This window comes from Bufo bufo, chromosome 1 (assembly GCF_905171765.1).
Source record: "Bufo bufo chromosome 1, aBufBuf1.1, whole genome shotgun sequence".
NCBI lineage: Eukaryota > Metazoa > Chordata > Amphibia > Anura > Bufonidae > Bufo > Bufo bufo.
Genome location: NC_053389.1, coordinates 518,135,546 through 518,158,179, shown reverse-complemented (window position 1 = coordinate 518,158,179; position 22,634 = coordinate 518,135,546). Strand labels below are relative to the sequence as shown.

Genomic DNA, 22,634 nt, shown 5'->3' with positions numbered 1-22,634 from the left:
TAAGTGTGAACAGGGAATGAATTTGGATATACTTGTGATTGCATGTTCTGTGGTTCTGGTACTCCTGTTCTGATGGGGTTAACGTCCCCTAATCTGTTCCTGGGTGTGGCTTATCAGGTGCTCTTCTTATCGCAGCTATATCCATCTGTGAGCTGTGGAGCTAGTAGTCAGTCTATCTTATGTCTTGCTAGGTGTAGCACCTTGCTGCTCACCCAGGAGGTCAGTCTGTATTGTGCCTTACTGGGTGTAGCCCCTTGCTGCTGACCTAGGGGTTTTTGCCATCTGCCCTTGTTTGTGGTGTCTTCTGGTAAGCTTTAGTGGTGTTGTTGCTTTGTCTGATCTTCTGTACCTTTCCTGTGATGATGTTGTTATCCTTTTCCATGCCTTGCCTGTTCTCCTGTACCTGTTCTCTGCCTGGATCCACTCTGTTCCATGTCTAGCCTAGCAGTGCCCTAACTGCGTCTGATAGCCTGGCAGTGATGAACTGCTTCTGATCCTGTCCTATGCCCAGCCTGGCAGTGCTAAACTGCTTCTGATCCTGTCCTATGCCCAGCCTGGCAGTGCCTACTGCTTCTGATCTAGTCTGTCTTGCAGTGCCTTACTTCTTCTGTTCCTGTGTTTGTCCTGCCTTCGTGAGAGGGTTCCTGGGTTCTCTGGAGGGAGGATCTCTAGTCTGTATGCAGCTCTGCTTGTAACCGCTATGTTTCCATTCCACATGGGGTCCAGGCATCTGCTTCTGTGCTGGTTCCCGTTTGTCTTGTCCATGTCCATGGGATCCATGTCCTGTGTTTGATTGGGTTCCAGTTCTGTTGTCTGTTCCACTGGTGCTTGCACCAGTGTGTTACCTTGCAGGTAGGGGCCATGTGTACCAGGACCTTCTTGGAGGTGCGACCAGTGAGCACTCAGCCCAGTACTACCCCACCACCAGGGCCTCTGTGAAGAAAGGGGCTCACTGGCTCTCCACCCTCTGGGTTTTGCCTCTGGTCTGCCGGTGCACTTGGTTCTGTGGTAGGTCTACCACTATTGCCTAACCTGTATATATTGTACTGTCATGTTCTTTTATTACATGTGTAATAAAGTACTGTTGTGGTAAATATTAATAGTTGTAATCAGCTCGCATCAAAGTTTGTGTAAGGAAAAAGGTGAATCCCTTCTCTCAGCCCCAGTCAGAGAGAGACACCAATGTTACCATCTTGATAGAAAATTCTGAGCAACTCCTCCCGCCCTGCTCAGTCTGCTAACCTTTATTTACTAACAAAAGGTATAAAAGGGGCTGGCCCAAGACAAGGATAAAAACAAACATAACAAACTTCAGTTACAGACAGTCCTGCTACATACATTGAGATTCAGTAAAAAGTTTATTTTACCTTAACCCAAAACGCATACAAAAACTAAAACCTCAGGAACACATACAATTGTATAGGACTGAATTAGCAAATCGATGTCCTGGAGGGTTCCCCTGAAACCGTACAGGAGAAATTCCTACCCACCCAGTAATTGAAATGTTAATTTGCCCAGCCCCAAACAGCTTCAGATTCATTTTACCAGAGAAGCAGGATTCAACATCACAAGGTCCCAAAACCGGTTTCTTTCACATTTTAACCGTTCATATTGTGATTTAAAATCCGCTTCACCGATAAATGACCTCGGCTGTCCCTGGGGTCTCTGCCTTTGCAAAGAAGCATGTCTGGGACCATTACCCCATCGTGCTGAATAAACCACTTTACTTCTAGGTGTGGTTCTGGGGTACTTAACAAACCTGTGCCTGTTGCCATTAGCAACTTTACAATATCGTGCAATGTGCCCGTATTCCCTGCATGCAAAACAAAGGATAGCTCGCCTCCCTGCATAATACCTTGTCTGGGCACATGGCGATTTGATTTGGCGCACAACATTAACCATATTGAGTCCACTTACCACGGACTCATCTGAGGAATCTTCTGGCCTTGTGTTAATACGCCCAACTCCAGGGTCAGACACATTGTCCATCTCCATCCCTGAGTCGGTTCCACTATCTGAATCACAATCCTCAGACTTATCCATGCTTACAGTGCATACATTGCCTCCAATCCCAGACACATTACTCTCCAACTGTTGTTTCAATAACTCTGGCAATTCCCTTACAGCACCCTGTGCTTGGGTCAGGCTTTCAGCATTTTCCTTCCGCAGCTCAGTATTACACCTCACAGTGCATTCATAATTAGCGCTAGCTTCAGCTGCCTGCTGGACAAGAGTTCTCAATTTAACAATTTCCACTTTTAAATCTTCCACTTCTCCTTCCAAACTCAGCTTCAGCCTATAAGACTGTTGATATTTATCCGCTATCCACCCAGCAGCAAAAATCAGAGCATACTTGCCTTTCCTTTTGCGCCATTTTTTGGTACCGATCAGGTTTGCTACACAATTCTGGGCCTGCAGCCATGGATCAGTAGATCCCTGCATAGCCTGAAGAATGGCCGCCGTGTCCTTCAACTTTGCTACTTCTTTAAAAATACTTTCCATTGCACAAAAACAAACACCCCAATGGTTGCTACAAAAAACAAAACACTAGTACCAATTTCTAGGAGTTGTTCCAATACTTTTGGCACAGAACCTTTCTACACTGTAATACCCGTATTAATTATGCCAAACAAGTCTACAATTCAGTGTAACAACCACAGATATACAAACATTAAGCAGAATCATCAACTATAGGACGATTTCACCACTAAACTGCCACTAATGCTCACACAATGATTCCTGTATCAGACTGGTCACTGCGCTATACCATAACCGAACACTCAACTGATATCCAGCACAAAACTTATCAAAACAAAATAAAACTGTACATAGAAAGTTTACAAAAAGACAAGATAATTATTTGACAAAACTAACATTTCAGGCAAAAACAATCAGATCGCTTTCCATAGTAAACTGACTAAAATGGGCCGACAAGCACATGGTAAAGATGGCCGAAAGATGGCCGACAAGCACATAGTCATCACACAAAGGAAATCAAGATGGTGTCTACAATATCCAACAATAAAAACAGTTTCTATATTTCCTGTTCCCTTCCCCTTGAAACCAGAGCAAAACCTCCACTCTGGGTGATTTACAGGTTAACAATATAAAAATACTCTCTAAATGCTGTCTCTATAAACACATGTATATGTACAAACACTAAAACCAATTGCTGCCTCTATAAACCTCTATAAAATTGCCTCTTACAAAATCAAAGTAACATAAAAGTTAAGAAGTTCCAAAAAAACACAATACCCTGTACTACTCATCATACAATCTCATCATACAACCTCTGTACAATCAACCCACCTTATCCTCACACCCCTTGACGCAGCAGACAACAACCATATACACCAAAAGGTTCTTTTTAAGTAGATTTCTTTCTTGATATCAGCAGATTGGAGTACACAGATTTAAATTCACAAAGAGCAAAACTTTCTCAACAATGAGAGTAAGGATTACCTTATGCCGGCCTTTTTTGCTTTTTGAAAATTAAGCTGTGTCTCCTTTAAGTTCTGCTGATAGCGGGGAAAAAAAATAGCTTTCTAATTCGTGGTCACCAACTGTTGTGGTAAATATTAATAGTTGTAATCAGCTCGCATCAAAGTTTGTGTAAGGAAAAAGGTGAATCCCTTCTCTCAGCCCCAGTCAGAGAGAGACACCAATGTTACCATCTTGATAGAAAATTCTGAGCAACTCCTCCCGCCCTGCTCAGTCTGCTCACCTTTATTTACTAGCAAAAGGTGTAAAAGGGGCTGGCCCAAGACAAGGATACAGGAAGTTATAACATGCACGAAGTGATGTCAAAGGACAGGGCGGGGCAATCAATGTGGCTAGGCAGACAATGCACACGCCCCATCCCTGTATAAGGAAGGATGAGTCATGTCCATTGTCTGATCAGCCAGGTGGCCGCCCACCCCCCATCACTGTCAGCGTGGACCTCATTCAACACTGCTCAAAGGTGATCAGTGTCTAATAAAGATCATTCTACTGGTTCCCATAGGTTTGAAATTATCTGCGAGGCATTGCTACGGCTATTGTCCGTATACGGTACTAGTATACCGACAAGGCAGATATGCATGTCTTAAAGGCAGATATGTCTCCAAGCCAATGAGAAGGTTTTCATACTGACGGTTTTACCACTGGTCCTGATTCAGCCAAAGTGCCCTCTGCTAGAGCGCTCCCTGGCTAAATCAGACACAGGGAGACAGATGACGAACTATAAAAACACACACACATCCTAAAGTAAAATGTCCGCATAATAAAATTTCCACAACAGTACTATGTTGGTCCCTGGTCTGTTTCTGCCCGTGTCCTGTTTGCAAGACGTCCCGGAGGTCTGCCTTGGGCCTCCGGCATGTGAGAAATGTATTCATTTTGAACTCTTTCTTAATTCAGTAGCCAAGTAGACCTGTCTTATTAGTGACTGACAGCCATCTATGTACACACACACACACAGGGAATGTGAGCCATCACAGGGAATGTGAGCCATCACTGATAAGATCACCAACTGAGCTTATAACAGCAGAGATATAAATGTATAAACTACAAGTTTAGCAGATTTTTTTCCACAAAACGATATCTCAATATGCTTCGATCCTCTTGCTTTATAACACACTGCCTTCAGATTTCATTGCATTTCATGGAGACAGGTTCTCTATAAAGCTTTAAACTTTAATGCTTAGTCCTTATATGCACTAATAATCTGTAGCCTTTTTAAGAGTGTTTTGTCTGAAAGCACTGTGTGCTTGTGTGATGGCAGTGTGTATTTGGGATGTGTGGACTGTGTGTGATTTATGCTCATTTTGCAGCCTGAATGTAACAGCAGTTGCTGTGCGCCGCTGTTCCCCTGCTTACCGTCGCGGTCCTGGGCACCGTGTTCAGCGGTGATCTGCGGCCGGTGCTTCCCATTCACTGCTGCAGTCCTGGGCTCTGTCTGTCTAGGTACTGTTGTTCTGAGATCTGCTCCACAGTTAGTTCTCAGCCCTGGCCACAGCATACTTACTGTTTGTTCCTGCTGGGCTTTATGGGTTTGGTCATGTGACCTCGCTGACCTATTCTAGCCCTCCTGCGCATATATAAGTGGCTCAGCCCCCTTTCCAGATGCCTCAGCGTCAAGGTCCTTGTGTCCTGCTAAGATTCCTGTTTTCAGCTTGTATTCTTGTCTTCCTGACTCATATCTGTATTCCTGGACTCTGCTACCTGTTGTATCCCTGCCTGCTTGCCTTGACTCTCCCGTTGCCAACCTGGATTGCCTGACCTGTACCTGTGCTGCCTGCCCTGACCTTTTGCCTGTCTGACTACGCCTCTGCCTCATCCTTCGGTCCTGCATCTCTGGTACCTTTCTCAGGTACCTCCTGGTCCGCCTGGACCAGCTGCCTCGTGTGCCTATCCTCCTCAAGATGTAGCGACCTGGTGTTCCCCTCAGGAAAGTCTATCCCCACCATATCCAGGGGTTCAATTAGACAACGCCCTTAGAGGAGGTAGGACACGTGGCACAGTGGGTTCACACCCGCTGGTTCGTGACACTGAAGTGAAAGGTAAATGCAAGACTGTGTGAGTGGAGATAGACCAATCCATACATCACTTGCTGGGATGTGCATATATGACACTGTCATTTTCAGCAGGACCAGTTGACAGTCTAATGTGCGTGGGGAGCTCCTGACTATCCCCCAACAGATGACCTTAAGGGAGAGAATAATGGCTGCTTTGAATTTCAATGCCTGATCCTCTAGTTCTCCTTAAAGATAAGCCACTGCCAGTGTTATCTGGCAACATCTTTCTCCCCTGTCCTCATAGGAAACACATACATGTTTGGCCATGTAGGGGAGAGTCGTGACAGATGGCTGTTGGTCAGTCCGGTGTTTGGTTGACAGTTTTTGTAGGTGTACGGTACGGGCACCTTTTGGAGATGATAGAAGACGAAGTAGATGAAAAGTAATACGAGATCTAATTACACTTTGTTTTATTCAATATTATGTATCAAGACAAGTGAATAATGATGCCATAGCTCTGTGAAAGCAAGTAAACACTTTTCTTTTTTAATTTATGATTTTTAGGCAACCGAGAGTCAGCCTTTGTTTATGCAATGTCTTCTGCTGGAGTGGTGTTTGCTATTACGAGGGCTTGCAGTCAAGGAGAACTGAAGTCTTGCACCTGTGATCCAAAGAAAAAAGGTTCTTTTAAGGACAGCAGAGGAAGCTTTGACTGGGGTGGCTGCAGTGATAACATAGACTATGGTATCAAATTTGCTAGAGCATTTGTGGATGCAAGAGAGAAGAAAGGAAAAGATGCAAGAGCCCTAATGAATCTTCACAACAACAGAGTTGGAAGAAAAGTAATCAAATCATGTTTTTGTATTCCTTCTAAGATTATTAACATTCTCTTCATCAATTATATTACTGTATGTCTACATAATGCTGTCTGGGGATTGATTTACCTGTAACATCATTGATCATCTTATACATTATTATCAATTAACTGTTGCGCCAGAGATTGAGATATTATTTGACGCAAATTAATAAAGTAACTGTATGCAGTTTGTAACTAACTCCAATAGCATACAAATTGTGAGGCATCTCATCAGTATCTGAATAATCTTATATTCTGTCTCCCCATACAGGCTGTAAAGAGGTTTATGACACAGGAATGCAAGTGCCATGGAGTCAGTGGGTCTTGTACTTTACGGACATGCTGGCTGACAATGGGGGACTTTCGTAAATCTGGAGACTTATTGAGAAAAAAATACAATGGGGCCATACAAGTTGTTATGAATCAAGATGGTACTGGTTTTACAGTGGCAAATAAAAGGTTTAACAAACCAACTTCCAATGACCTGGTGTACTTTGAGAACTCACCTGACTACTGTATCAGGGACAAAGATGTTGGTAAGTTTTGCAGTTATTAAAATATCACAAGGACATGTATATTTTTGGAGCATTATAGGCCAAAGTCTTACGGTCTACAAATTAGATTAATATCACGGATAACTGGAGGCGCTAAAACTAATATACTTTATTAATACTAGTTAAAATCATGGGATTGTGTCAACACACATACATAAAAGTACACAAACAGTGTTGCCTAATATGTCAACTGGATTTGATGTTTAACCAAGTCGCCTAAACATTGCAACAAAAAAAATCACTGGGTAGGAGGTGTTTGCCTAGCAAATTGCTCCTGATGAGTCCACAGTGATGAAACGCATCGAGCCCTAGACGCTACATGTGGGAGCTGTAGTTAGTGGTGAGTGGGAGGTGTAGGAGTCTGTGAACCTTTTGAATTGTTGAGAAACAATCACCAATTCATTACAGATTATGATAAGAATCAGATCCTGTTAGCTGGTGCGACTCCAGCATTTGTGAGACACTGACCATATTATCAGTTACAACACCTCCGACCCAGTGATTTCTTTTGTTGCACCAATTGTTGCAATATTCATGCAACTTGGTTAAACATCAAATCCAGTCGACATATTAGGCAACACTGTTTGTTTGTGCACTTTTATGTATGTGTGTTGACACAATCCCCTGATTTTAACTAGTATTATTAAAGTATATTAGTTTTAACGCCTACAATTATCCGTGATATTAGGTCTGTGAAGGTTCTCATTTATCCAGGTCATGGTATATCTATAAAGAATAAATCAAGGCAACTGGACTTACTGTAGATTTCTTGAAAATGTTTCACTCGTTCTTCCAACGAGCTTTCTCAATTCTGAGTGACCGTACAAGAATTCTCTGGGAATAAATATGTAACTGAATCAATATGCTGGGTATAATTACCAGATGTTGATTCAGTTACATATTTATTCCCAGAGAATTCCTGTACAGTCACTCAGAATTGAGAAAGCTCGTTGGAAGAACGAGTGAAACATTTTCAAGAAATCTACAGTAAGTCCAGTTGCCTTGATTTATTCTTTACAGATATCCGTGATATTAGTTGTAGTTGAGACGTTTACCTGATTTATTCTTAAAGCAGTGATTTATTTATTTTTTCTTTCTACAAATTAGATTATCCAGTACTGTGCTGTACTGGTATCTCTTCTGGAGAGAAGCAGCCTGTTCATATTGCTGGGAGTCAGACCCCCAGAGATCTGAAACTGATGACCTATTCTAAGGATAGGACATCAATGGAATAGTCCCCAAAAAAACTTAAAGTGCTAAGGTTATGTTGCATGAATTTAAACTCTTGCTGACCGCCCATTGACTATTTACATCTATGCAGATGACATATAAGCAAAGCTGGGCACGGATTGTGCAGCTGCGGGAGCAGGGAGCGCACTGTCAGTGACAGGAGGGCTCCACATACAAAAGGCAAGGATGGTTTTTCATTCAATGAGCACTGCATTTAAAGATCAGGAAGTGATGCTGCTTCCTGCTCCCGTCTAAATGGTCTTGTGATCGCCAGGGTGTGGGAGTCTGTGGAAGCTGCTAGTTGTTAGTAGACCCAGATCAGCTCTGCAGTGATGCTGGTGAGGCTGTACAGCCCTGTACAACCTCTCTGGGGACTGCATTCCCTCTATAAGTTAGGTTACTATGTCAGTCCCAGTTACAGGAAAAACCTATAAATAAATATATATATATAGAGAGAGAGAGACAAAATAAAAATATTTTTTTTAAAAAACACCATACTGCTGCTAGCTCCACCTGTAGCAATCATAACCCATACAGTACATTCCATATATCAAAGCAAACATTATAGAAAGGGGACATAATAGTAAGTCGTGTTATGACTAAAAAAAAATGAAGAAAAAACCCAACAGACTTTTTTTTCCCATTTTTTCCCTGGTTGTAAAAAATGAAAACAAAAAATAGTATAATAAAAATTATGTAAAAATAAAGCCCTATGTGTCACTGAAAAAAGGCGCAAAAAGGATTTACATAAAAAAAAGTTATAACTTTCAAAGACTGATGTACTAAAAATCGGGATATGTGTCTGGTCAGGGAGCGGGGTAAATGGCCCAGTCTTGAACTGGTTAAAAAAATGCAGTTCAAAATGAACAAGCAGATTACATCATCTGCTAGAAAACTAAATAGATAGCACCATGAAGTGCAGCACAGAATGAAATTGTAAATTCACATTAAGTGGATATTACTATTCACCATGAGATGCTCTGACGTAATGCCTGTTACTCAGTGGATCTAATTTTAATGAACCGCTCAAATACACAAAATCATTTTTTTTCTGTTCAGATGATGTGACGTATTTCTCGGCACTAATGGAGATAGCTGCTTCCATTGTTAGATAACACTGTGGTGACTTCACTCAGAATACACGTTTTTCTGTATATAAGGCCTTGAAATGTATTGATCACGATGTCAGATTTACATGGAATGAGCTGATGTAAAGAGTGCACTTAAGGAATGAAATAAGCAAAGATGCACTTAACCTGATTTTATAATGTTCCTCTCAAACTGTGCTATTTTCTCTGAATTTCAATTCTATGTCTGGTATTAACTGTTCACTTAAGGTCACATTGAAAGAAATGACGTATTGTGAAGATTTAAATGAATTGCCTGATTTTAACTGCGGTTCGAATACATTATAATGTTTCCATTTTACATTTGTATGCAGCAGTGGCCATCTTGTGTTGTCATCTCCGTCTGAGATCTTAGCCCCCTTATAAGGAGATTTATTGTAGAAATTTCTGCAACTGAAAGTCCCTTCCATGCCTATGAATGAGGTTGTTTCTGCAGCAAGCACATGAACTTCTAAATGCCTCATTTTGATGCAGTTGCAACATTTTTTGCAACAAATATGCCGTGTGTGAATATACCCTAAGAGTGCTAGCTAACTGTGCCGACGTTATGAGCAATCGGTGAGCTAGTTGGAATGAACAATCATTTCACTTCAACCTACATTAATTTTGCTCACTGATTAAGGGTCCATTCACACGTCCGTGTGTGTTTTGTGGATCCGCAAAACAAAGACACCGGCAATGTGCGTTCCACATTTTGCGGACCGCACATCGCCAGCACTAACGGAATATGCCTATTCTTGTTTGCCTATTCTTGTTGCAGACAAGAATAAGGCATGTTCTATTTTTTCGGGAACGGAAATGCGGACCCGGAAGCGTGGGGTCCCATAGAAATCAATGGGTCCGCAATTCCGTTCTGCAAAATGCGGAACAGAATTCGAGACGTGTGAATGGACCCTAAGGCCTCTTTCATATGAGCGTCACGTGTGAGGGTCGGATAGGATGCGGGTGTGTCGCGGTAAAATCGTGCGATTTTTTTATATTTTTTATTATTATTATTTTTTTTGTATGCGATTGAGTTGCGTTCTTCAGTTTTTTCTGCGCGAGTGCAATGCATTTTGCACGTGCGTGAGAAAAAACTGAATGTGGTACCCAAACCCTGTTTTCACTGAAGTTCGGCTTTGGGTTAGGTATTCTGCAGATTTTAATATTTTCCTTTATAACATGGTTATAAGGGAAAATAATAGCATTCTTAATACAGAATGCTAAGTAAATTAGCATTGGAGGGGTTAGAAAAAATAATAATTAACTTACCTCATCCACTTGTTCGCGCAGACCGGCTTGTCGTCTTTCTTCTTCTTTGAGGACCTGGGAGAAAAGGTCCTTTTCTCCCAGGTCCTGAAAGAATACAAGCCATGCTGTGCGAACAAGTGGATGAGGCGAGTTTAATTTAAAATTTTTATTTTTTAACCCCTCCATCCCTAATTTAGCATTATTATTAAGAATGCTATTATTTTCCCTTATAACCATGTTATAAGGGAAAATAATAAAGATCGGGTCCCCATCCCGATCGGCATCTAGCAACGATGCATGAAAATCTCACCGCATCCGTACTTGCTTGCGATTTTCACGCAGCCCCATTCACTTCTATGGGCCCTGTGTTGCGTGAAAAACGCACAATATAGAGCTTGCTGCAATTTTCACACAACGCACAAGTGATGCGTGAAAATCACCGCTCATGTGCATATCCCCATTAAAGTGAATGGGTCTGGATTCAGTGCGGGTGCAATGTGTTCACCTCATGCATTGCACCCGTGCAGAATTCTCGCCCCCGTGTGAAAGGGGCCTAAGTGTGAGTTTAGTAATGACTGCAACACTCTACCCTGTAGAGTTGCATTAACACGTAACATTAATATAAAACATATAAATATATATATATATATATATATATATATATATACACTCACCTAAAGAATTATTAGGAACCCCATACTAATACGGTGTTGGACCCCCTTTTGCCTTCAGAACTGCCTTAATTCTACGTGGCATTGATTCAACCAATCTCCTGAACTCCAAACTGAATGTCAGAATGGGAAAGAAAGGTGATTTAAGCAATTTTGAGCGTGGCATGGTTGTTGGTGCCAGACGGGCCGGTCTGAGTATTTCACAATCTGCTCAGTTACTGGGATTTTCACGCACAACCATTTTTAGGGTTTACAAAGAATGGTGTGAAAAGGGAAAAACGTCCAGTATGCGGCAGTCCTGTGGGCAAAAATGCCTTGTGGATGCTAGAGGTCAGAGGAGAATGGGCAGACTGATTCAAGCTGATAGAAGAGCAACGTTGACTGAAATAACCACTCGTTACAACCGAGGTATGCAGCAAAGCATTTGTAAAGCCACAACACGCACAACCTTGAGGCGGATGGGCTACAACAACAGAAGACCCCACCGGGTACCACTCATCTCCACTACAAATAGGAAAAAGAGGCTACAATTTGCACGAGCTCACCAAAATTGGACTGTTGAAGACTGGAAAAATGTTGCCTGGTCTGATGAGTCTCGATTTCTGTTGAGACATTCAAATTTGGCGAATTTGGCGTAAACAGAATGAGAACATGTATCCATCCTCTGATGGCTACTTCCAGCAGGATAATGCACCATGTCACAAAGCTCGAATCATTTCAAATTGGTTTCTTGAACATGACAATGAGTTCACTGTACTAAAATGGCCCCCACAGTCACCAGATCTCAACCCAATAGAGCATCTTTGGGATGTGGTGGAACGGGAGCTTCGTGCCCTGGATGTGCATCTCTCAAATCTCCATCAACTGCAAGATGCTATCCTATCAATATGGGCCAACATTTCTAAAGAATGCTATCAGCACCTTGTTGAATCAATGCCACGTAGAATTAAGGCAGTTCTGAAGGCAAAAGGGGGTCCAACACCGTATTAGTATGGTGTTCCTAATAATTCTTTAGGTGAGTGTGTATGTATATATATATATATATATATATATATATATATATATATACAGTACAGACCAAAAGTTTGGACACACCTTCTTATTCAAAGAGTTTTCTTTATTTTCATGACTATGAAGGCATCAAAACTATGAATTAACACATGTGGAATTATATACATAACAAACAAGTGTGAAACAACTGAAAATATGTCATATTCTAGGTTCTTCAAAGTAGCCACCTTTTGCTTTGATTACTGCTTTGCCTACTCTTGGCATTCTCTTGATGAGCTTCAAGAGGTAGTCACCTGAAATGGTCTTCCAACAGTCTTGAAGGAGTTCCCAGAGATGCTTAGCACTTGTTGGCTCTTTTGCCTTCACTCTGCGGTCCAGCTCACCCCAAACCATCTCAATTGGGTTCAGGTCCGGTGACTGTGGAGGCCAGGTCATCTGGCGCAGCACGCCATCACTCTCCTTCATGGTCAAATAGCCCCTACTTTCAAAGTTTTCCCAATTTTTCGACTGACTGACCTTCATTTTTTAAAGTAATGATGGCCACTCGTTTTTCTTTACTTAGCTGCTTTTTTCTTGCCATAATACAAATTCTAACAGTCTATTCAGTAGGACTATCAGCTGTGTATCCACCTGACTTCTCCTCAACGCAACTGATGGTCCCAACCCCATTTATAATCCCACTTATTAAACCTGACAGGGCACACCTGTGAAGTGAAAACCATTTCAGGGGACTACGTCTTGAAGCTCATCAAGAGAATGCCAAGAGTGGGCAAAGCAGTAATCAAAGCAAAAGGTGGCTACTTTGAAGAACCTAGAATATGACATATTTTCAGTTGTTTCACACTTGTTTGTTATGAATATAATTCCACATGTGTTAATTCATAGTTTTGATGCCTTCAGTGTGAATCTACAATTTTCATAGTCATGAAAATAACGAAAACTCTTTGAATGAGAAGGTGTGTCCAAACTTTTGGTCTGTACTGTATAGAGATACATAATGAATCATTTGCATATGTCATAAATATAGCAGCCTATAATAACATAGCTTGACTAGTGACATAGGTAGAGATGGGTGTGGAAACCACATCCATGCCATACCAGATGATCAAAGATCATGTGACTATTGAGTTTGCACTATATACAGATGTAGCAGGATTAGCACTCAAACTCTTAACTCAAATTTTTTAAATCATCGCATTATCTTGAAACAAAAGCCATTGAAAAGCAATTGAAGGTGTTTGCTTAGTTTAGATAACACATCTCAGAAAGCATGAGTTTTAACTCTACTACATCGGTACACAGCACATTACTTTGTGGTCACAATACATCGATAATGAACAGATTTTTTGGGCGGCACTGGATCTTTCTTTTTGGATTTTGTCGAGTTGCTCAATTTCAGTCAAATTGATCTAATATATACTTCAGAGATTAATGAGGAGTCTAAACTTACCATCTGGAAGGATGCAATTAAACAAATATTAACCAAGATCTATTGTAAAAAAAATGGCTGCTAATATAATTTCTTGAATTGGGAAAACTATCACCCAATTCCATTGAGACAAGGTATTCTAATCGGTCAATACCTATGTGCACAGTGCAACTGTTCTACAGATTCTTTTTGGCAGAGAGTCAGGCTAAGTATAGGTATTTCAGAGAATAGGTTTATATCCAAAAAGCCCTTAAAAAAGCTTTCTATAGATCATGTGGTCTGACACCTACATGATACAACTGACTATACATCAGCCATAACAATTAAACCTAAAAGGAGAAATGAATAACATTGATTATCTTGTTACCTGTCAAGGGCTGGGATATACTGTATTAGGCAATGCGTCAACAGTCAGTTCTTTAAAGGGGCAAGTTTAAAGAGGTGTCTCAACTCAACATATAGCATTTATTACGTAGATTAAGTAAATACAAGGCACTTACTAATGTATTGTTGTTATCCATATTGCTTTCTTTGCTGGGTGGATTCATTTTTCCATCATATTATATACACTGCTCGTTTCCATGGTTACGACCACCCTGCAATCCATCGGTGGCCGTGCTTGCACACTATAGGAAAAAGCACTAGCCCATGGTCCCGGCTACCAGAGAGGTCGACACTTTTTTTCCTATGGTGTGCAAGCACGACCACCACTGATGGATTATAGGGTGGTTGTAACCATGGAAATGAGCAGTGTATAATGTGATGGAAAAATTAATAAAGCCAGCAAAGAAGGCAATATGGACGATCACAATACATTAGTAAGTGCATTGTATTAACTTTCTCATGATAAATGCGATTTACTGAAGTGAGAAACCTCCTTTAAGGATCTGAGCAGCTATGCCAAGGCCAAACTGTGATGGCTAGATGAATGCGTCAGAGCATCTCCAAAACAGCAGTTCTTGTGTGGTGTTCCACGTATGCAGTGGTTAGTACCTACCAAAGATGGTCCAAGGAAGGACAACCAATGAATCGGCAACAGGTTAATGGGTGCTGCAGTCTCACTGGTGTGTTTTGGGAAAAAAGGCTAGTCTGTCTGGTCTGATCCCACAAAAGAGCTTCTATAGCACAAGTTGCTGAGTTAATTTTGGCTATGATACAAAAGTATCAGAACAGACAGCCCATCGCAGCTTTGTCTTAAAATTTTATGTACATCATGTGTCCAGACAGGTGCATGTATATTGCACAGGATGCACTATGAAATGAAGGCAAGTCTGCGAAGGCAGTGTCATGCTCTGGGCAATGTTCTACTGGAAAAACGGGGGTCTTTGCTTTCTCTTGGATGTTACATTTAAACTTACCACCTACCCCTTCATGCAAATGATATTCTCTTAAGGCAGTGGACTCTCTCAGCAGGAAATGTGGTCTGCCATACTGAAAAATTGTTCAGCAATGGTTTAAAGAACATTAAGGCCCAGATCTCCATCTGATTGAGCATCTGTGGGATGTGCTGAAATACACTTTTTTAGAGGCCCCAACTCAAAACTTTAAAGATTAAGGCCTCTTTCACACTTGCGTTGTTGGGATCCGGCATGCACTTCCGTTGCCGGAGGTGCCCGCCGGATCCGGAAAAACGCAAGTGTACTGAAAGCATTTGAAGACGGAACCGTCTTCCAAATGCTTTCAGTGTTACTATGGCACCCAGGACGCTATTAAAGTCCTGGTTGCCATAGTAGGAGCGGGGAGCAGGGGAGCGGTATACTTACAGTCCGTGTGGCTCCCGGGGCGCTCCAGAATGACGTCAGAGCGCCCCATGCGCATGGATGACGTGATCCATGCGATCACGTGATCCATGCGCTTGGGGCGCCCTGACGTCACTCTGGAGCGCCCGGGGAGCCGCACGGACGGTAAGTATGCTGCTCCCCCGCTCCCCGCTACACTTTACCATGGCTGTCAGGACTTTAGCGTCCCGGCAGCCATGGTAACCACTCTGAAAAAGCTAAATGTCGGCTCCGGCAATGCGCCGAAACGACGTTTAGCTTAAGGCCGGATCCGGATCAATGCCTTCCAATGGGCATTAATTCCGGATCCGGCCTTGCGGCAAGTGTTCCGGATTTTTGGCCGGAGCAAAAAGCGCAGCATGCTGCGGTATTTTCTCCGGCCAAAAAACGCTCCGTTCCGGAACTGAAGACATCCTGATGCATCCTGAACGGATTTCTCTCCATTCAGAATGCATTAGGATAAAACTGATCAGGATTCTTCCGGCATAGAGCCCCGACGACGGAACTCTATGCCGGAAGACAATAACGCAAGTGTGAAAGAGCCCTTAAAGGGGTTGTCCAGCCACCAAATTAAAAAGAGAAAACGCATAATGCTATGTAATAAAAAAAAAAAAAGAAGTGACTCTCACTTTACCAATCCATGCCACTCCCATTTGAAACATTCGTGGTCCCCTCAGTTGTCTGTCTCTCTGTTTTTCGTGTTCTAGTGATGATGTGTTGACATGACATGTGACCATGTCAAGTATTGGATGAAACATTCAGATGTATAGCTATGTCATTGCTATAGCAGGAATAACAGAGATTGGCAGGTGAACCTAGTAAGGTTTGGCACTGGAGCAGCAAGGGATAGGTAAGGTATTACTTATTTTATAGCATTCTGAAAAATATGTTGATTACTACTAATGGTGCCAAATACCACTGGACTCCTTTTCTCTAGTCCATGACTCAGTGAGGTGCACCTACACAGTATTAGGCAGGTGTATACATTAATCAAACCCTCATCTCATTTACAGTATATTATTTAACAGGCTGTGCAGGTACAATTGTTGTTTGACAGCCTTTCTGTCCCCCCAATAATAGGTATAATGTACAGTACTTGGGTGTTGGTGTGTTAGTCATGTTTGCAATAAAACATAAGTTTCTGCAGTCCATGCCTACTTGACAGCTCAGTTTTAACCAATCTTTTGGATCAACTTGCAGGATAACAGGTTGGACTAAATGGACAGATGTCTTCTTTCGACCATACAAACTATATGTTACTATGTTACTGTGGCTGTTGGTGAGCTGGTTATGGAAAGCGCTGGTAGCTTGCAACTTCCAGAGATGAAGAAGACTCGAGGAAAATAATTCAATGACTAACCCTCCTTCTCCTCCCAACATGAAGGATAGGTGAAGAGGTGGTTAGCTGGGGCAGTTACTGCATGCTCTTCCTACGAGCCCTGATATGGTGTGCTCTAGCACCATTCCACACTCACTCCCTCCTCAAATGTTGCCTGTTAGTAAGTTGCAATTTTTTGCAAACTTTTCTACCCCAGAAGGCTGGCATACAGTGCATTTGAAGTCTACAGACCCTTTCACTATTTTAACATTTGGTTATTTTGCAGCCTTGTGCTAAAATAAAATAAAAAAATCATGTTTTCCCCTTAATAAAAAAAAAAAGACAAAAGATACTGGGTTGGGATGGACCAATGTGGATCTACCCCAAATAATAGGCTCGTAGGCACAAAACACGACCGTTGTAGAAGCAGGTGGCTGGACGGAGCTATTGGACAGTCTGGAAGTGCTTGTGAAAGCAGCCTACATAGACCTGTCTGCGTTTGGCTGCTGTGAGGATGCCGTATGTGACATATATGATGTCACAAACGGTATGCTTACAGCAACCGAACACAGATAGGTGTATGAAGGATTCTTTAACAAGCGCTTCTAGAGCATCCAATAGCTCCTGACAGCCACTTGTGACACCTACAACTGTCGTCTATTCTTTAAAAAAATCTAAGACTTGAAAAAGGGGTCCCAGAACTCTGAAATGCATTGTCCACTTGAAATATACTTACCAATAAAGTAGCTCTGCTTCTATAACAGTCGTGTTTTGACCCTGCGAGTCTATTATTTGGGGTAGATCCGCATTGGTCAATAAATCAATAAATCCCTATCCTTTATCTTTGAAGACCTCCGGCAGCACCGACCCTTCACCCTGACACTACAGCTCACATCGGTTAAGCAGTATTCACTGCACTTTACAGGTGAGCACAACAGATCTAGGCGGCAACCATTATGCCTGACGTATTTACCCTATAAGCGCGTCAACTCTCTGCCTTTTTACTGTAAAAAAAGAAAAACAAACAAAAAAAACGGAATTTTAGAAATGTTTTCAAATTTGTTCAAAAGGATCTAAAATTTTGTATAGTCATCAGTATTCAGACCCTTTCCTATGACACTTGAAATTTAGCTCTGGAGACCTCCAATTTCCTTTGGAATACACCCTCTTGTCTATATAAGGTCTCAAAGCTGACAATGCATGTCGGAGCAAAAATCAAGCCATGAGGAGGATCCTGTAGAGCGCAGAGATGTGATTTTGTGGACGCACAGATCTAGTGAAGGCTACAAAAAATCTCTGCTAGAACAGTGGCCTCCATAGTTCTTAAATGGAAGATATTTGGAACAATCAAAACTCCGGAATGGGGAGCGGTACTTCACAGAGAAAACAAATGATTTATGTTGATTCTGTTGATTCTTTCATCTTAGTGCTGCTTCTCATGTCTCCTTATCACTAACTTTGTAACAAATATCTCGTCGGGAAGGCGGAGTAAGAATTTGATCCCTGGACTTGGTGCTGCCATTAACAAAAGTGAGTGATTAGAAGACATAAGAGTAGTCAGATAAGGAGAAAAGTGAGGCCAGTGTATGGCCCATATGTACATTGCCAACTAGCAGAGAAGATTTTCTGCCTGTCACACAGCATAACCCAAACACTGAAATGAACTGACCGTATCATAAATTTGTATAATACTGTCCGTTTGGGTCAGGGGAGCAACAGTCAGCTCGGGAGATGCATCCGAAACACGGATCTTGGGACGATCATGGTTGTTTGCATGAGCCCTTATATTTTACTGGCAGCTGTGTAAGGGTATATGTAGATGAGATGTTTTTAATGACACAGTCAAATTGCATTAAAGACGGAATTTAACCTGTTCAGGACACACCCATTTTTCACCTTCCTGACCGTCTATTTTTGCACATCTGACATGTCACATTATGTGGTAATAACTAGAGATGAGCGAATTTCTGCTTATGAAATTCGTTCACACTTCGTTTGTTGGTAAAAGGTGAATTGCATTATGGATTCCGTTACCACAGACCATAATGCAATTCTATGACGGAATGCCTTTCGAGGCATTCTGTTATTCATTCCTTCATAATAGAAGTCTATGGGCTGCAAAACGGAGTCCTCCCCTGCATAACGGAAACGGGACGGATACGTTTTGCAGCCCATAGACTTCTATTATGACGAATGACGTCCATGTGCATTCTGTATTTTGCGGAACGGAACAGCTGGCCCCTAATACAACAGTACTATCCTTGTCCCTAATGCGGACAATAATAGGATATGTTCTATTTTTTTGCGGAACGTAAATACAGACATGCAGAAACAGAATGCACACGGAGCACCTTACGTTTTTTATGCGGACCGCGCAGACCTTTATAAATGTGAAAAAAATAAATACCTGATCCGTTTTTCCGGATGACACCTGAAAGACGGATCAGGTATTTCAATGCATTTGTCAGACTGATCAGGATCCTGATCAGTCTGCAAATGACATGCGTTTGCACACAGTTTTCCAGATCAGGCAGACCGTTCAGGCAACGGAACTGCCTGCCCGAATCCAACAACGCAAGTGTGAAAGTACCCTTAGATTTTTAGAAGCAAATTTTCACATTTTTAAGCAAAATCCACTTTAGAAACTACCATTCAAATCTGCTTCACAAGAATTAAAGGAAAATGGAGACAAAATTTAACTTGCATATTTTACATTTTAATCTATTTTTAGATTACTAAGGCAGCAAGGGTTAACAACCAAACAACCCTCAATATTTATTACCATGATTCTGTGGTTTACAGAAACACTCCATATGTGGTCGTAAACTGCTGTATGGGCACACAGAAAGGCTCAGAATGAAAAGAGAGCCATATGGTTTTTGCAGGATTTTGCTGAAATGGTTTTTGGGTGTTGTGTTACATTTGAAGGCATACTAAGGTACCCCTACAGTAGAATTTCCCAAAAAAGGGACCCCATTTTGGAAACTTCACCTTTAAGGAATTTTTTTGAGGGTTGTACACACTACTTTGACCCAACAGGCTTTTAATTGAATTTAGAAACACTCGGCTGTAAAAATTAACATTTTCATTTCTTCCAATAACATGTTGCATAAGCTCCCTATTTTTCATTTTCACAAGGAGTAACAGGAGAAAAAGCACCACAAATTTTGTTAAAGGGTTTCTGTCACCCCGCAAAAATTTTTATTTTTTTTGGATAGTTAGATTCCTTATAGTGCGATATAGGAGAATATAATAGTCTTACTTACTTTCATGCGGCCGATTCTTTATAAAACAAACTTTTATAATATGTAAATGAGGGCTCTACCAGCAAGTAGGGCGTCTACTTGCTGGTAGCTGCTGCAGAAATCCGCCCCCTCGCCGTGTTGATTGACAGGGCCAGCCGTGATCTCCTCCTCCGGCCGGCCCTGTCAGTAATTCAAAAATCGCGCGCCTCTGGTCATTCGGCGCAGGCGCTCTGAGATGAGGAGGCTCGTATCCTCAGCACTCCCTCAGTGCGCCTGCGCCGATGACATCACCGAAAGAGAAGATGTCATCGGCGCAGGCGCACTGAGGGAGTGCTCCTGCGCCGAATGACCAGAGGCGCGCGATTTTTGAATTACTGACAGGGCCGGCCGGAGGAGGAGATCACGGCTGGCCCTGTCAATCAACACGGCGAGGGGGCGGATTTCTGCAGCAGCTACCAGCAAGTAGACGCTGGTAGCTGCTGAATCGGCCGCATGAACGTAAGTAAGACTATTATATTCTCCTATATCGCACTATGAGGAATCTAACTATCCAAAAAAAAAAAAATGAGTTTTGCGGGGTGACAGAAACCCTTTAAGCATTTTTTCCTGAGTACAGCAACACTATATGTAGTTGTAAATTCTTGTTTTGGCACATGGCAGGGATCAGAAAAGAAGGAGCACCATATGGTTTTTGGAGGGCAGATTTTGGTGGAATGGCTTACAGACACCATGTTGCTATTAATGAGCATACATTATATTTTTCGCAAATTCGTTCTATTTTGGGGTACGTATAACATTTTGATCACTTTTTATTTCACTTTCTGGGACGCAGGATGAATAAAAGGAGGTAACTCTGCCATTGCTTTTTGGGTTTTGTTATTGTGGCGAACACCATGCAGGAAAAATGACACAGGAATACCAATTTTATATAGTTTTTTTCATGTTTTACTACTTTTACATAAAACATTTTTGAGAAAAAAAATCCTATTTTTGAGTCATATTTTATTTTTTCTGCCGATCATCTTGTGTGGGGGCTCATTTTTTGCGGAAAGAGTTTATATTTTCATTTGTACCATTTTGGGGTACATAGTACTTTTTAATCGCTCGCTATTATGCTTTTTGTAAGACAATATGACAAGGAAATTTATTTTTTGACAGTATTCACCTGAAGGAGTAGACCATTAGATATTTTTATAGAGCAGGTCAGCACAGATACAGTGATACCTAATATGTCTATTTTTTTTATTTTTGTTTTCAATCTTGCATAATAAAAGCATTTTTAATTTATTCTGAGAGCCATATTTTTTTTTTTTGTCAATCGTTTAGTGTGGGGGCTCTTTTTTTGTGGAATGAGTTGATGTTTTCATTGGTACCATTTTGGGATACAAATGAAAACTTTTTGATTACTCGCTATTACACTTTTAAAAAAACACTTTTCTTAACTCCTTAAGGACACAGCCTTATTTCACCTTAAGGACCAGGCCATTTTTTGCAAATCTGACCAGTGTCACTTTAAATGGTGATAACTTTAAAACGCTTTGACTTATCCAGGCCATTCTGAGATTGTTTTTTCGTCACATATTGTACTTCATGACACTGGTAAAATGGAGCAAAAAAATATATAATTTTTATTTATAAAAAAAATACCAAATTTGCCAAGTTTTAATTTTTCTACTTCTATAATACATAGTAATACCTACAAAAATAGTTATTACTTTACATTCCCCATATGTATACTTCATGTTAGGATCATTTTGGGAATGACCTTTTATTTTTGGGGTCGTTACAAGGCCTAGAAGTTTAGAAGTAAATCTTGAAATTTCTCAGAAATTTTCAAAAACAAACTTTTTAAGGACCAGTTCAGGTCTGAACTCACTTTGTGAGGCTTACTTAATAGAAACCACCCAAAAATGACCCCATTCTAGAAACTACACCCCTCAAGGTATTCAAAACTGATTTTGCAAACGTTGTTAACCCTTTAGGTGTTCCACAAGAATTAATGGAAAATAGAGATACAATTTCAAAATTTCACTTTTTTGGCTGATTTTCCATTTTAATATTTTTTTTTCCAGTTACAAAGCAAGGGTTAACAGCCAAACAAAACTCAATATTTATGGCCCTGATTCTGTAGTTTACAGAAACACCCCATATGTGGTCGTAAACTGCTGTACGGGCACACGGCAGGGCGCAGAATGAAAGGAATGCCATACAGTTTTTGGAAGGCAGATTTTGCTGGACTGTTTTTTTTGACACCATGTCCCATTTGAAGCCCCCCTGATGCACCCCTAGAGTAGAAACTCCATAAAAGTGACCCCATCTAAGAAACTACACCCCTCAAGGTATTCAAAACTGATTTTACAAACGTTGTTAACCATTTAGGTGTTCTACAAGAATTAATGGAAAATAGAGATACAATTTCAAAATTTCACTTTTTTGGCTGATTTTCCATTTTAATATTTATTTTCCAGTTACAAAGCAAGGGTTAACAGCCAAACAAAACTCAATATTTATGGCCCTGATTCTGTAGTTTACAGAAACACCCCATATGGGGTCGTAAACTGCTGTACAGGCACACGGCAGGGCGCAGAAGGAAAGGAATGCCATACAGTTTTTGGAAGGCAGATTTTGCTGGACTGGCTTTTTGACACCATGTCCCATTTGAAGCCCCCCTGATGCACCCCTAGAGTAGA

At 41.3% G+C, this 22,634-nt stretch overlaps 1 protein-coding gene across 1 annotated transcript in view; it reads left to right on the top strand.

Moving 5' to 3' along the window:
• WNT2 (Wnt family member 2) overlaps nucleotides 1-22,634 on the top strand; it is a 136,201-nt gene that overhangs the window by 76,064 nt on the left and 37,503 nt on the right. Inside the window, exons 3-4 of the mRNA XM_040413698.1 lie at nucleotides 6,060-6,337; nucleotides 6,623-6,887. Coding sequence (XP_040269632.1) covers nucleotides 6,060-6,337; nucleotides 6,623-6,887 — 543 coding nt within the window. The remainder of the gene's footprint in view (nucleotides 1-6,059; nucleotides 6,338-6,622; nucleotides 6,888-22,634) is intronic.